Source organism: Melospiza georgiana, chromosome 6 (assembly GCF_028018845.1).
Source record: "Melospiza georgiana isolate bMelGeo1 chromosome 6, bMelGeo1.pri, whole genome shotgun sequence".
Taxonomy (NCBI): domain Eukaryota; kingdom Metazoa; phylum Chordata; class Aves; order Passeriformes; family Passerellidae; genus Melospiza; species Melospiza georgiana.
Genome location: NC_080435.1, coordinates 20,347,478 through 20,361,838, shown reverse-complemented (window position 1 = coordinate 20,361,838; position 14,361 = coordinate 20,347,478). Strand labels below are relative to the sequence as shown.

The 14,361-nt window shown below is 41.7% G+C and overlaps 1 protein-coding gene across 2 annotated transcripts in view; it reads right to left on the bottom strand.

The window, feature by feature from the left end:
- Positions 1-13,978, bottom strand: part of AMPD3 (adenosine monophosphate deaminase 3) — a 33,012-nt gene extending 19,034 nt beyond the window's left edge. Inside the window, exons 1-6 of one of the 2 annotated variants that reach the window (XM_058026640.1) lie at positions 13,839-13,978; positions 10,514-10,739; positions 7,846-8,041; positions 7,297-7,462; positions 5,045-5,264; positions 2,473-2,602 (exon numbers count right to left, since the gene is read on the bottom strand). In XM_058026640.1, the coding sequence (XP_057882623.1) occupies positions 2,473-2,602; positions 5,045-5,264; positions 7,297-7,462; positions 7,846-8,041; positions 10,514-10,734 (933 nt within the window). In that variant the 5' untranslated portion in view covers positions 10,735-10,739; positions 13,839-13,978. Of the gene's footprint in view, positions 1-2,472; positions 2,603-5,044; positions 5,265-7,296; positions 7,463-7,845; positions 8,042-10,513; positions 10,740-13,439; positions 13,521-13,838 lie in introns of those variants that run through there. The other variant, XM_058026639.1, reaches the window with a different exon arrangement.
- Between the last annotated feature and the right edge of the window lie 383 nt (positions 13,979-14,361).

Here is a 14,361-nt window from a genome sequence, read left to right as displayed (position 1 = left end):
TGTGCATCAGCTGGAGGACATGAGGAATCCTGCTGATGGCAGACTCAAGAGTCTCCTCTAAAGGTAGTGTTTTCCTCACAGACAGCTGTTCACCTCCTGTGGAGAGCCAAGGGCAGCCAGCCACACTGTCTCACCACCTGTGGGTTCTTGTCTGTCTACAGAAATACCTGTGTCCTTAGTAAAGGGCAGTTTTCCAGCTCCAGCTTGCAAAACTATGCAAAACATATCTTGGGCTGCATTCCAGTTAAGTTCAATATGCAAGATATAAACATGCATGTCCCTTATTTAAGATGAGCCTTGTCTTGGGTTTTAAGAATAGATGATCTCACTGGAGGAAAACTCCTATTAAATCAGGAAAAAAGTGGGGAAGGGGGCAGGAGGCAGGGGAAAACCAGTAATGGTTGGTTGTCATGCTAGCAATTGTTCCTGGCCAGCCTTCTACTGCACCTTTCTAAATGCAGCAGTGCACGTTCACTGACTGACCTTGCCACTCCATTCATATCTGTTCTAATTTTGGCATTTCCCAGCCATTACTTTGGCTCTTTCATATAAGCAGATTGTACCAGGACCTCCACACTTGTGTCTGAGGGATGTGATACACAAACTTCACCAACAGCCTTTGGGAAGGTGAATCCTGTTCCTTCCTTTCCTTGTGAGCAGTAAGCACTTAGGATTGACTTAACAGAGAGACATCTTGAAAACAGAAGCTGAGAAGTGTGGCTTTCAAATGTTTCACTGCTGATATTAACAAGGAAGCACTCCAGGGAAGTTACAGTTCCAAACATTACTGGGGTTAGCAAGACACAGGGAAAAAAAATGATCATCTGGGGGCTTACAAGAATTGTGTCTACAATGCAGTTTAATTTCCAGAAAAGTACTACTTGTGAGCTTGCTTCACAAAAGTACTTAGGCAAGATGAACTGTGTGCAGCAGGAATTTCTCAAGCAGTACCTGGCAGTAGAAATGGTCTCCAGCACAGCAGAGCAGGCTGGTTCCTGCTCTCTGGAACGTGCTCATTGCCAGAGGGGAAGCAACACACATTTTGGGCTTTTGAGCAATATGAATCCTTTTGTAGAGTGGCTTATTCAACAGCAGGTAATTAAAAAATAATTAAGATATGCCCAGAGACATTGAACATTTGCTTCTAGATCAAAAGCTGAACTTAGCAAGTACAATCCTGTTAATTACAACTTCTCACTAATCAAACTGATTGTGGTAGTCACCTAATCCACACCTCTGCATGCCTCAGTCACCATGTGTTTTATTATTAAAGTCTCTGTCAGCTACTGAAGTGTTTTCTCTCAATGTGGCACGTAGCAAATGTCTTTCCAGGGTTATGCAAGAAAACTGTCAGGTTGGGAGCTGAGTCTCTGCCACCTGAGTGAATTAGCTGACAGATCTCCCATCCATACATTTAACAGTCAGAAGGATGAAATCCATTAGAACTTACCTGACAACTCATCTGCTTCCACACTTGTGATGGACCCTGGGACAGTTTATTACCACAACACTAGCATTTTAGGGAAAAGCCAAGAGGACTTTTTGATGAACTAGTGCTAACCAAAACGTAAAAAGAAGGATTAGTAAACCCTGAAGTTGCAAAATAGAGAATTACCTGTTCCACTTGTGTAGAGAAACAATGCAAAATGGACCCAAAGTGGTTAAAACCACCAGCAACAATTGTGAAGAAATATCACCTATCAAAATGAAGCAGTAACTCCAGTAACTTCCTCTCCACTTCAGGAAAGGGAAGCAGCCTAACACTGTTGCTTCCATGCTTTGAAGGGAACGCATCTCCCTTGGGTGTCAGGAAATTAAATCAGCTCCTTGATTCCCCTACCTGTCTCCTCATTATAGCCCAGTGTATCTCAGAGGGAGCCAAGAATACAACTCAGATAATCTTTTTACTTAATATATCAGAGACTTTTTTTACCAGATACTGATGGCAGCATGAACCCTCAGTTTAGTTTCTGTGGGAGGTCTTTTGACATGTATTTAAACATCTATTTTCAATATGAAATGAAATTATCATCTAAAATCTATACAGCTGTTCCTACTACAGTCTAGTAGGACGTACCTACTGAAAGCAGAAAAATGCACTTGAATGTCTTTGAGTTCATTAAAATTAATTAAACCTCCATAAGGATATTTTTATTCATAATCCAAGTGAGCTTCATTTGCTTGACTCTGTTTCACTCTTTTAAAGCAATCTACACACAATTAAGCCCCCTTGATTCTGAATAAGTAAACAAATTAGTTTAGCATAATCCAATTAACCCACGCACATTCAAGTTCATTTTCCTGGAGAGCTCCCATGTAGAAAAACATTAACATTCTTAAAATAACTTAATTCAGTTGAGTGGTATGCACACACTACTTTGTGCATGTCATCTGCACCTCCCATAAGAAAAGCAAAACTGCTGGAACTCCTACTAAAACCGGTGTCATGCCTTTAATCCTTGTCACACTTACCTTTCTCACATTATAAAAGTCTCGATGGGGATTACTCTTCAGTTCTTTAAATTCCGACATCTCATTTAACATCTCGTGTAAGCTAAATTTAGATTCTAAAAAGTTAAGCCTCCGATGACAATATGTTTTTCTGTAAAAGAAAACACAAAAATGAACTGTAACTTAAAACTAGTTGTATTTCAAATTCATAAAGAACATCAGAGTTTCCACAGTAAAAACAAAGTTGGGGTGTTTTATGAGGTCCAAGACAGATCCATTCTTTTCATCCTACTGGTTAACAAAAATGTAAGCAAATTTCAGACCAAAGTTACTAGTGAAATCTCTAACAGAACTCTACATAACCATGTTATGTCCTTCAACTTGTCCAAGTATTCATCACTATACCTGTACATAAACTGCAGTCCTTTTAGTAATAATGACCAACGCATGAAACCTATAATCAAATGGATGGCAATTGCAACTTCTCTAAAATGGTACCTCCAACAGAACAATCTTCTCATGTATAACAGAAACAACTTGTCATCCAGCCTTACTCATTATGAATTTTTTTTAATCTTCCAAATTTATTTGCTTTTTCAATTTAATGTGAGAAGATTAATATGCTTAATTAAGATCCAATATGCTTTCATCTTTCATGCCTTGAGAACATGTATGTTGTGTAGAAATACTTTTTTCCAAAATAATTTCTTGTGCCCTTTATAGAAAATATGCTTTTTTGTTCCTGCTTGCCTACTCAGAGCTCCATCTTCACTTTCATCTTCTGTCATGTTTCTCCTTCTATTTTTAACCAATGACATGGTTTTTCTCTTCACCATCTGTCAATTCTTATTGACTCCACAATATTTTGGTAGCACTGTTAATGTAATAGCCTTCTTTTTCCTGCATTATTGTTGCCAATCTCTCCTCAATAGAACACAAATCCCATTACGGTTTTGGAAGCCTGTTTCAAACCCAGTCTCACAGAACCCAATACTAATCAACACCTGTTTGTCCATGCAGAAAGTCTGTTAAGTCATACTGTTGTCAAAAGAGCACAAGTCTGAGGAATAGGGGTCAGATTTCATCGCTTTACCAGCAGCAAAGATTAAAGAACAATGGTTCCTGATCTCTGAGCAGCTCCACATGTGATGGGCATAAATGACAGGAAGGCACTTGCTGCAAACAGCTAAACAATACCAAAAGAAGAGCTTCTGCAACAGGATTATGGGAAAGACCTTTTTCTTTTGGGCTGTGCTTTATTAGAGAGTGTGGACAAGCCTGCAAAAGCTTACTCTGAATTAGAGAAAGGAGCAGGTGAGTGACCTACATTCACCACAATGCTGAGTGTTCTGACTTGTCCTACTACAGCCCCTCTTACTTAGGGCTTGCTGTTACAACTGTGAGGTCTAAGGCTTCAGTGCAAACTGCAGAAGGGCCTTCAGCATGACTCTTGTTTCTGTTTTTTCTCCTCATCCTTTTATCTTCATTGTCTGTCTGGGAATGTAACACCCTGTAACTGGAATGTATTTGCCCATTGCTCTGTAACCAAAGCCTGGCACTGATTTGGGGCTGATAAGGCTGGCAGAAGCACAGGAGCTGCCTCCTGAGAAAAGGCTTAGGGAATGGGCCAGGCTTGTTCTGCCACTGTCACTGCATGAGGCAGACAGACTGACAGACAGGGGAAAGAATGCACCAGGTGGGGGCTAACTGGCCACAGTGACAGTGATGATCTCTCCCAGGCAAAGGATCAGCAATGCAGTGCTGGCACACAGGGCAAATAGCTCAGAACAGTTCAGGTTCCTGCTTAGTTCCATCCTAGAGTGGATTCTTTTCCTTTCCTGGTGTTGAGGCCATGAGAGATGGTGCTGTTTCCAATGCTCAGCCAGGAAGTAAACTTAAAACTGGATGCACGTGCTTTCATCATGCACTAGGCAAGGACATTGCTCTGTCATGAGTGTCACTGACTAAAGCTGTACTATAGTTGTTACATTTCTAGTTTTTAGAGACTTCACAAGAATTTGGCACTTCTGGGAAATTTTGGACTTACTTTGATTGTGCATACATAGGTCAGTTTTGCAGCATATGAGCAGTTAATTAACATCTGGAACAAATCAGACAATATTTATGTTGCTGATATGTATGCTCTACATATGCAGGGTTTCTCTTCAAGCAGCCAGAGCAGAACAGACATGAAGAAATTTAGGACAACTGTTTAAAAACCTCAGGTTCAGCATAGGCCAAAACAAAATTAAATTAAAAAAAAAAAAATTCAAGTTTCAGTTCCCATGCTTCAAGAAGTTTGGGTCAGATTTGACTTGAATGGAAACTCTTGACCAATTTCTTGATGTTTTTCTGTTAACCCCTTTTTGCCATGGTTGATGCTAAGAAACCAAATGAATGAAAGGTAGCCATAGGTGGCATTGTATTTTTTCCTTTTTAAGATTTTTCATTGTGCATTAATGCTTGAGAAAGGCAAAACAAAACATTACTATAGAATGGGTATGCTGAGGAATTAAATGTCACAGAAGTGAGAAGTACTAAGCCACAGGTAAGCAGCAGCCTGAAGGGGCAGAGTAACAAAAGAGGAACATACGTGGGGCCATCTGCAATTAGAGCAAGAACGTGGCTCAGGTCAAGGGTGTAGGTCTGCAGGTCAGGATATGGCAAACTCCGAGGCTCATTGAGCTCCATCATTTCTTTGCTGTCATAAACAAAGGGAATGCCACCTTTCAGCTTGATAACATAATCCAAATTGTCTGGAGCATCCTCCAGATTATAAGGATCTTCATTTTCTTCTGGGGGTGAATGGAAATCTGAAAACAAATTTACATTCCAGTTAGAAGAACTAACTTACACAAAAGGCAAAATAACTACAGAAAGAACTTCCTGCTTCTATAAAGCTTAATTTCTAACAGATCTCAGTATTTTCATTAAAATCACATTCAGTTACTATAAAAATCTGCTGTTACAACAAAGGTTTTTTCTGACAGGCTTTAGTTGCAGCCCCTCTCTAAAGGGGCCTACCTTAATTCAAATGTTGTATGTTATTCGAGTTCTCTGAACCAATGCATACAGATTTAATACTATTCTTTATTAATGTGTGTTGGAATGAGTTTGAAAATGAGTTGGCAGAAGTATTTATAATTAGGATGGTTGAAGTACAGTTGAGATTTTTGAACAATAAAGTAGTTGATGCCTTCAGACCCACATTCATTATTTTCTTTTCACATTCTGACTCACTGTAGCAATTTTGGAAGTTCGTATTTAAGCATAGAATCAGTTGGGTTTGTTGTGTTTTGATTGGAGTTTTTTAGTTTGTGGGGGTTGGTTTGTTTATATGTGGTTTTCTCGGGTGAGTGTTTTGTTTGAGGTTTTTTTAAGAATTTTTTTAATAGACTCAAGAAGCATAGAAGCCAAAAATTGTACAACACAAACCCACTCTATCTCTTGGCCTTCTGATCATAAATAAAATCACAAAGTACCAGAAGCACAATTGGGATTTGTTCAGTACAGTTTTGTAAAGCCTTTAAAAAGTTCACACACACTTCCAGGAGATTTAGCTAGTGTGAACACTCAAACATTGTTCATAACAGGAGTGACAATCATCACTTCTTTTACACCATCCTATTAAAGCAACCAGCACAAAGTGTCCTGACTGCATTTATATCAACTGAACTATATTCTTTGGCTCAGTCTTAAGGAGTTTCTTCTTTTACCTGTTCAGTTAAGCCACCACAGAAAAGTAATTACCAGTCCTTTTATTCATCTAGATCACCTGAATGTATGTTATAAACTAATATCATCCTTATCTCTAATATTCATAACTATCTAGTTCAAACTTCTGCTAATTAAGACATTGTGTAACAAGATTTCATTTTTTGTGTTGCAAGTTTAAAATCCTAACTGTAAGTAAGTTATTAACCTAATAATAACTTGGAAATATCTCCCTGGCAGCTGTTCCAAAATATCTTCCCTGTCTTGAATATTCAGTATACTGTCCTCTTTACACTCTTCCTGGAAAACAAACACTTGAAAACATATTTAGTCACCCTCTTTCAACCACTAAGCCAGTAATTGATTTAAAATGTCACTTCAATGCTGAAAATCAGTTGTCAGCACCATGGACACAACTACAGTGGCCCATCTGTACAGACGAAAGGTTGCTCCTCACAGCCTAATCCAGAAATGGGCAGTGCAAACATTTTAATGCACAAGCAAAGCTTTCAAGACACAACCCACCTAAAAGACAAAAATAATTTGTGACACACATAGTGGGGAATATGTTCCACCTAATAAGCCTCGTTGAGAGATCAGTTTATTTACCCAGGCAGAATGCCCAACAAATATGACTCCACAGCTTCCAGTCTTGACCTGGCAAGTGTAGCCTGCCTGTGAAATTCCTGACTCAGGGCTTGCTAACTGCCATGTCTGTATCATGCTTCAATTTATGATGTAGATGAGCTCATCACCCCTTTTAGTTCCATATGCCAAGATGAGGAGGAATGACTTCACTTTAAACCACAGCCATACAGCTTTTTCCTGAGGGAGCATAAGCATGCTACTTAACATCCCATTTGCTTAGGAAATAAAGTAATCAATGAGAGTGTAGTCTTGGTTTTTAGGTTTTGACAGCTTTAAAGTTCCAAATTAGATACAGGATTTATAACTTAGGCCTGTTAGTGATTCTCCACTCAATAACAGAATAAATTACAAAGACAGTCAGAAGAGATCATCACAAAAATACAACTTTCCTTTACTACAGTATTGCATGGATTTAATTCTATATTTTAAAATAATGTTTGAATTTTTTAGAACATAATCGAATATTTTTAAAAGGCTATTCACCTGGGTACACCTCATCTTCAACCTTCCATTTTTGATCCCTCATGCTGCACAGGTACTGGGATGTTGTTCTCGGGAAGCGATGGTAGGCAAGGCGTGAGTACTTCTCTCGGATGAGCAGAGCTTTCACCAGGCTCTTGGCAGCTTGTTCATAGTCATCCACTGTAACCTGGAAGGAAAACCTGGATAAATACCGGGAAAAAATAGCAGTTCTAGCATAGAAGTGTGTGGGGCTTGACCATAAGGATCTTGCCCAAGGTGTCAGTAAGCCAGTGACAGAAGCAGAATCCAAACACAATATACAAAACACAAATGTTTTTATTCTACTGTATATTACCTATTTATTGAACATCTGATTATGTTTTGATCCAATTTATTGTTAAAAAGGGTATAAAACAACCTGACCTTCACTGTCTAACAAATCCCTGTATTCATAAAGCCATTTAGATTTTATTGCAGAGAGCCATCATATTGGCATTTTATACTTTATGTACATATATGGGACCTTTTTTACACCCTCTAGATACAGAAAGTGGGAAAACAATTTCTTACCCCTGCACAGTAGTCCCCACTAATTGAAACTCTCTGGAATTCTGGTACATCATATGGCACTTGGACTGGCACAAAAGCACTTGGAAGAACTGGCGTTGCAGGAGACAGCACAGGTTTGGCCGGTGGTGCTTTCCATTCCTGAGGTGGAATTTGTAATGACAAAGACTGGGATCTAATCATCTTGAAACTTTTCTTCCTAAGAATTTATGGTATAAAACATAAAATAAGCCATGGTATAAAACATTTAATACACTGGAAAACTGATTACAGCAAAGAAATCACTCCCTAGGAAACTTTACTAATGAAAAATACAACAGAAAAATGCTGATTTTTTCATACCACAGAAAAAACACTGCTCAGAAAGTACTTGTGCTTTTAGCTTCTCTGCATTGACATTTCACATGATCTACACCAGACACAATTGCATTTACCCTCTAGGTGAATCCAATATGCCACAATTTATTTACAATTACTCTAAGATACCCTAAGGTTTTTGTTTCACTTCTCACAACTTCAGTTTCAGCAGTGACTGTGCAGAAGGAAAAGGTGATCACTGTGCTCTCTTTGGTAAGGGTCAATTCTTACAGACTGACAGCATCAGAACTCATGAAGGATCAGACAGAAACAAGTCAATGCTACATATGGAAATTGTTCTAAGTTATCATGCTGTTACACACACTTCCCATTCTTCCCAAAACTTGCAAGACCTAAAGCTCATCTAGTTGTCAGACAAGAGTAGGCAACAAAATTTCACATACAGTTATTCAGTTCAGCTCTTAAGGAAAAGGAGGAGCACCTATTTATTCCTTAGGCAGTGTTTGATGAGACTTGAGCAGAAGGCTGATGTGGTTATCAGAGTGATACCACAGCACGGATACACAAGTCCATTCCTCCCTTCAGGTGGAACTCATATAAATTTAAAAATGCTGCCTTTTCTCATGAAAGCTGTGATAGATGTGCACCTCAGATAAACCAGCTAAAAAAGAATGCTGTGTTTTCCAATGAAGTAATTGTAATACCTCAAGTGGAGCTTTGGAATATCTCTGAAGATGGAATTCATTTTCCTTACTCAGTTTAAATGTGCTCATGTGTATTTTAAATGTTCATATAATATATAAATAGTATGTTATAAACTACCTGTGATAACCATTTCTTTTGCACTGAAATGGTCCCTACTTTTCCAAGTTAGATACCAAAACCTTAAAATGTTAGTAAGAATCACTAACAAAGAAAAAGGAACACTGGAACATTCTCTAAAGCTTCATATTACTTCTGTGGTATTCCTAAGAATAAGAACATGCAGTGCTGGTACAATTAACACCCAAATTTCATCCTCTAAAGTACTTGTAGCCACCTTGGAAGTCAGCATCAGTTTTGAAAGGCAGTGTTTGATCAACTGAAACTGGAAACAGCACAAGCTGTACTTGTGTCACTGTCCCTTCAGTCCTGCAGGACAGGGATGATCACTTGTTCTGTTCCTACATGTAAACAAAATACCTATAATATCCTTTCCTGCAGTTAAACCTGTACAAAACCTGAGTTTGTTTCCATGAGACAAATTTTCCAAATTAAAAATGAAACACACTACTTCAGGAGGAAATATATACCAAATGTTTGTTTGACTGGAAACATCTGGTTTTCCCTTCTGTGCCTCTTTATGTCTATGAACATGCCAACTGGGAAATCCACTTGCACAATTCCAAACCCGAAGTCTCAGCTTGTATCATCAGTGAGTCATACCTTAATTTAACTAAATTGACTCTTCTCCCTTCTGTTCCAGAAACATGATTCCAAGTGTTGCCCAACTCTCTTTCTGCAGCTAACCAGGTACATGTGTTTAGCTATCACTTTCAAATGCTTTCTTGCCTGCCTGCTTTTTGAAGAGTCTGTACACGTCCAGCCCGTTTGGTGTCAGGCTGCTGCTGAGCTCATGTGACTCCAGAAACAGCCCAGCAGTCCTGTGAAGCAAGACACTGGAACAGGCTGACATCAGGGGAAGGCTGCCTCTCTTACAGAATAAAAAAAACCCCAAACTCACAAACTAAAGCAAGTCTGCCTTTATTAAAGCCATGGGTAAACCAAAGGTAGAATGCAATTTTTTTTTTGTTTAATGTGCACTTTTTTGGCTGACAGTGGTTAGATTTTATCTCTGTGAGTAAAGGAAACCTACAAATAACCTCATTATGCCAATACCACTTTTCACCTTACCCCTTGATCTTAAATATAAATTCTTTGCTTTCATCTATTTTTGCAGACTAAAGGAAGTATCATGCCACTGTCATTTTCTCTGTGTTAAAATTTTCTGTTTCTCTTAATGAAACTAGAAAAAGAGGAGGCAGTGTTTCTTTTTCTGACTCCTCTTACATTAAAGATTCTTAGGGTTTTGTTCATTTCTACCCAGCTATGCTGTTTATTAAATTTGCATGAGCAATATCTGTGCTATTGCTGGGAACAGAGCTGAGACAACCTGACCACTCCAAGCTCCCTGGGGCCCATCTGATACCTCCTTCACGGGACAGAAAGACATCCCAGGGGGGATCCTGGTGCCTGCTGCTGACCCTTCTCCTGGAGCAGTAAGAGGCAGAACGCTGTTTGCCAGGTATTTCAATACTAACTCAAACTCATTTCAAAAACTCTTTTCCATGAAGAAAGCAACTACAGAACAAACCTTTTAGCTGTTTCCACAGACTGCTGTTCTGCCAGCTCCTTCTGCAGCTCCCTCTCCTTGGCCTCCTTCTGCCCAATAGGGCAGTCTTCAGGCACGGTGAAGAGTGACAAGGCATCCTTGCTGTCTTCTTCTCGCAGGACTTTGGCAAACACCTTCTCTGCCAGGAGCCGCACCTGCTCGTCCACCTCGGAAATGTTCAGCTTGGGAAACTGCCGGGGCATCTCGCCTGAGAGGAGCACAGGTGAGAAAGTTAGAGCTACAGCATGAGGGATGAGGAAGATGTGCAAGAGATTGGGGGTTTTTCCATGGTATGCCTATCAAAATTCCGAGCTTGGAGCAAAATCAGAAGAAAGTAGAACAGCTCTGCAGAATTTAAACTAGCATGCAGTACACAAGAACCACAAAGCAGCTCTACTTTTGGAGCCATGCTAATTTGTGCATCAGGAACCTTGTGGTATACCCACAAAAATTCCTAAGCAATTTATGTAGAGATTTACCAGGAGATTCCACTTACTTGCACAGTCAGACAGACACTTATTTGTAATACAATGGATACTCAGCTGTGTGTCCTTGCCCCGAACCTGGAAATCACATTCACTCAGTTGCTTGCCTTCTTCCTTGCTCAGTGACTTCAAGCCAACAGGCAAGTTAGAAAAGAAGGTTGTACATTTCCACCTCACCCCATCCCTTGCACAAATCAGAAAGTCACAGAACTGCTGGGAAGTGGAATAGTTGCACAACAAGAACAAAGGTACTATAGTTAACTCGGTGACTCTTTTTTCCATTTGTAGTAGTTCATATCACATTTTTGAATGCATGTGGCATGCAGATACGTCATGGACTTCTATTCTTTTTGAAAAGTAAGATTTAAATGCCAAGTAGAAATGGGTCTTATGTTTTAAAATTTTAAGTAGCTAGGCTTTCATCATAAAATATTTCCGTTTTATGCTAGCATCACTACTAAAATGCCATCTTTATTGTTTCTTCTGTGGTCTCCTGGCTTTACTTTTATCCCATTTTCATACAATCCAGAATGTGCATTTAGCACAAATGGAAGCATTCCAGAGAGGAAAAAACACAGTGCTGATAAGCTACAGACCAGCATTATTTGTTGTGTACTATAAAGCTTTCTGAATGCCTTCAGTATGATGGAGTTTATAACAAATAAGATTAAATTCTTATTACATAAGTTAAAAATAGCTGCGAACATGTCACAGCAAATGGATCCAAGCACTGCCAGAATGTGAAGTCTGGGTCCAAAATCGGCATTTCAGAATTTCTACACCATTTTTTGGTTAGAAAAATGCTAATGTATTTTGTGAGATAGCCTTCATTTAAATAACGACACACCCTGGAAGCATGGAGTGTGGCAGTTTTTTTCTCTCTCCAGGCACAACTTATCAGGGCCCCCACTACAATTTTTCTGTAGGCATGCTGCAGGTTTCACATGTTGATATGTGATCCTTTTGATATGTGATCCTGTTGGTTTCAGCCTAAAAGACTCTAATTAATGTCCACCTGTTTTCACAGTTGCTTTGAGAACATTTTTGCTTTCATTCTAAAAGCAAATGTGGCAAGAATTAAATTGGACCATAACACAGCAATTTAGCAGTCCCCTACATTACTTTGCATTCTTATTTTATAAGAACCCATTCACATCCCCAAAGAAAAGCATCTCTGTTTTTAAAGAGCTGTGGATCTGACTGTGTTGTTTTCCGCACAGGAGAGTATTTGTTTTGCAATTAGTATTTATCTTTGTAAAGTCTTTGTAAAATCAAGTATAGCTACATAGGAAATTTAAAGATACATATATTTTTAGCTGAATAATTCAGTGACAATGCACTACCATATCTTAGTAGCATCCAAACTTAGGTTTGGTTTCTCAACATCAACCGCCAAGGAAGTCATGGGAGTCTGTCTCCTGACCTCACTGAACACAGTTGTCAGCAGCAGAGCCTGCCACACATGCAGCTGCCAGCAGCAAGAGCCTTTTGGGCTGCTTCAGCCAGGGAAAAACTCCCTTTATGCTTACTCAACTACAGTAAGAGTACTAACAATACTAGTACAATGTGAAATAATAATGTGTTTTCGACTGAGCAGAAAATGCTGAGCATTTTCCTAATTTAAATGGACTTTTTCCCAGAGAATTGTGATCACAAACAGAAATGCAGTAAGAAACACACTGCCTGAGAAGCCACACTGTGTTTTAAATCCTTACAATATGCTAGTGAAGAGACAGAGAGTATAGATGGAAGTACAATCCTTTACTGACACCAAAGTTTTTTTTCTTTCTTACAGAACCCAAGTTCATGCTCTCCAGTCGAGCATAAGATGCTAAGACACAGAATAGTTTGAAATGTACATTCACCCACATCACTGCTAGCTCATGGCACGGAAATGAGCCGAAGAAACCTAAAACAGTCATGAGGGACCTCAAGCAATACTTGTGCAAGCTGTGCCATCCTGAATTGGAAGAGGCTTTTGTATCCAGTATCCTTCTACTGAACTGCTGTCCTTTGCCCAAGGTGAGCAACAACTAGACGTTTTTATAGGATGGGAAATGATATAAATGCCACCCAGTAAATGCTCTTTTCCTAAATATCTCGATCTAATAGAAAGATTGGTTGCTCATTAGGTCTGCACCTATACAGAAGAAAAGAATGCTTGAAACATGCTGCAGTAAAAAAAATATTAATAGATGGCATGATTACTTTAAAAGCAATTATCGATCAGGCATTTAACGGCCTAGAACCTATACCAGGCACATGCCAGAGCCGCCTCCGAGCCCCGCGGGCAGCGCCGCATCCCAGCGCCGCGAGCAGGTGCGGCCGGGCCCGCGGGCGCTGCCGCCGCAGGAGCCCCGCACGGCTCCGGCCCAAGGTCACCGCCAGCGCCCCGGGCCAGCCCAGCACGGCGCGGCACTTACCGAGCGCCCCCGGGAGAGCCATGCTGGGCAGGGCCGGGCCGCCGCCGGCCGGAGAGACGCTGCCCGGAGCCACCGGCGGAGGAGGCGGCGGCGGGGGAGGAGCCGCTCCCGCCAGCTGCCGCCGCTGCCGCATCCACCCGCGGGCCGCCCGGTACCGCAGTGCCGTGCCGCCCGTGCCCGGCCCTTTATGGCCCGCGGGCGGAGGAGCCCGCTCGCCGCGCCCCCGGCCCCGCCGGGCCGCCCGGCTGCCCCCGGGGCGGCTGCATCGCGGCCGGGGCGGCTCCGCAGCGGGCGGGGGGCGCAGCCCGTGGGGCGGGGGGGCTGCCCCGGCCTGTCCTGCCCCGGCCGGCCCCGCCCCGGCGCGGGGGGCGAGCGGCGGGCGGGGCGCCCTGTCCGTACCTCTGTGAGCGCCGGCGCTGTCGCTCCGGGCGCCGGCTGCACCTGTGGCGGGGCACGGGCGGCGCCTCTCCCGCGGGGCCGCGGCCTCAGCGGCAGCCGGAACACCGGGGAAAGTGTGGCCCCTTCCCCTTCGGCGGCTTGAAGGCAGAAGTCGCGCTGTCACATGGCCCCCGGCCGGCGCGACAGGCAGGCAGGCAGGGAAGGAGGGGCAGGAGCTCAGCCCCACCTGGATTCGCCTCAGCGGTGCCGCCTTCCCGAGCGGCTGTTTCAAAACTCCTCCAAAAGCGCTTTAATGTAGAGAACTTGGGTTCGAGACCAGAAAGTCGTGAGGCCAGTGCAGAATGACAGCCGGTAAATGTGCTGGCGATGTGTCCCAATCAGAAGTGTTTTCAACAGCGTCTGCCCTTCAGTGTAGCAACGCGGTCCAGGTGCTCATCTATATTAAAAAATAAACAAACAAAACCCCAAGAAATTTTCCGGGTGCATAGGCCAAAGTAAATAATTAAAGCTCAAACCCAGCGTG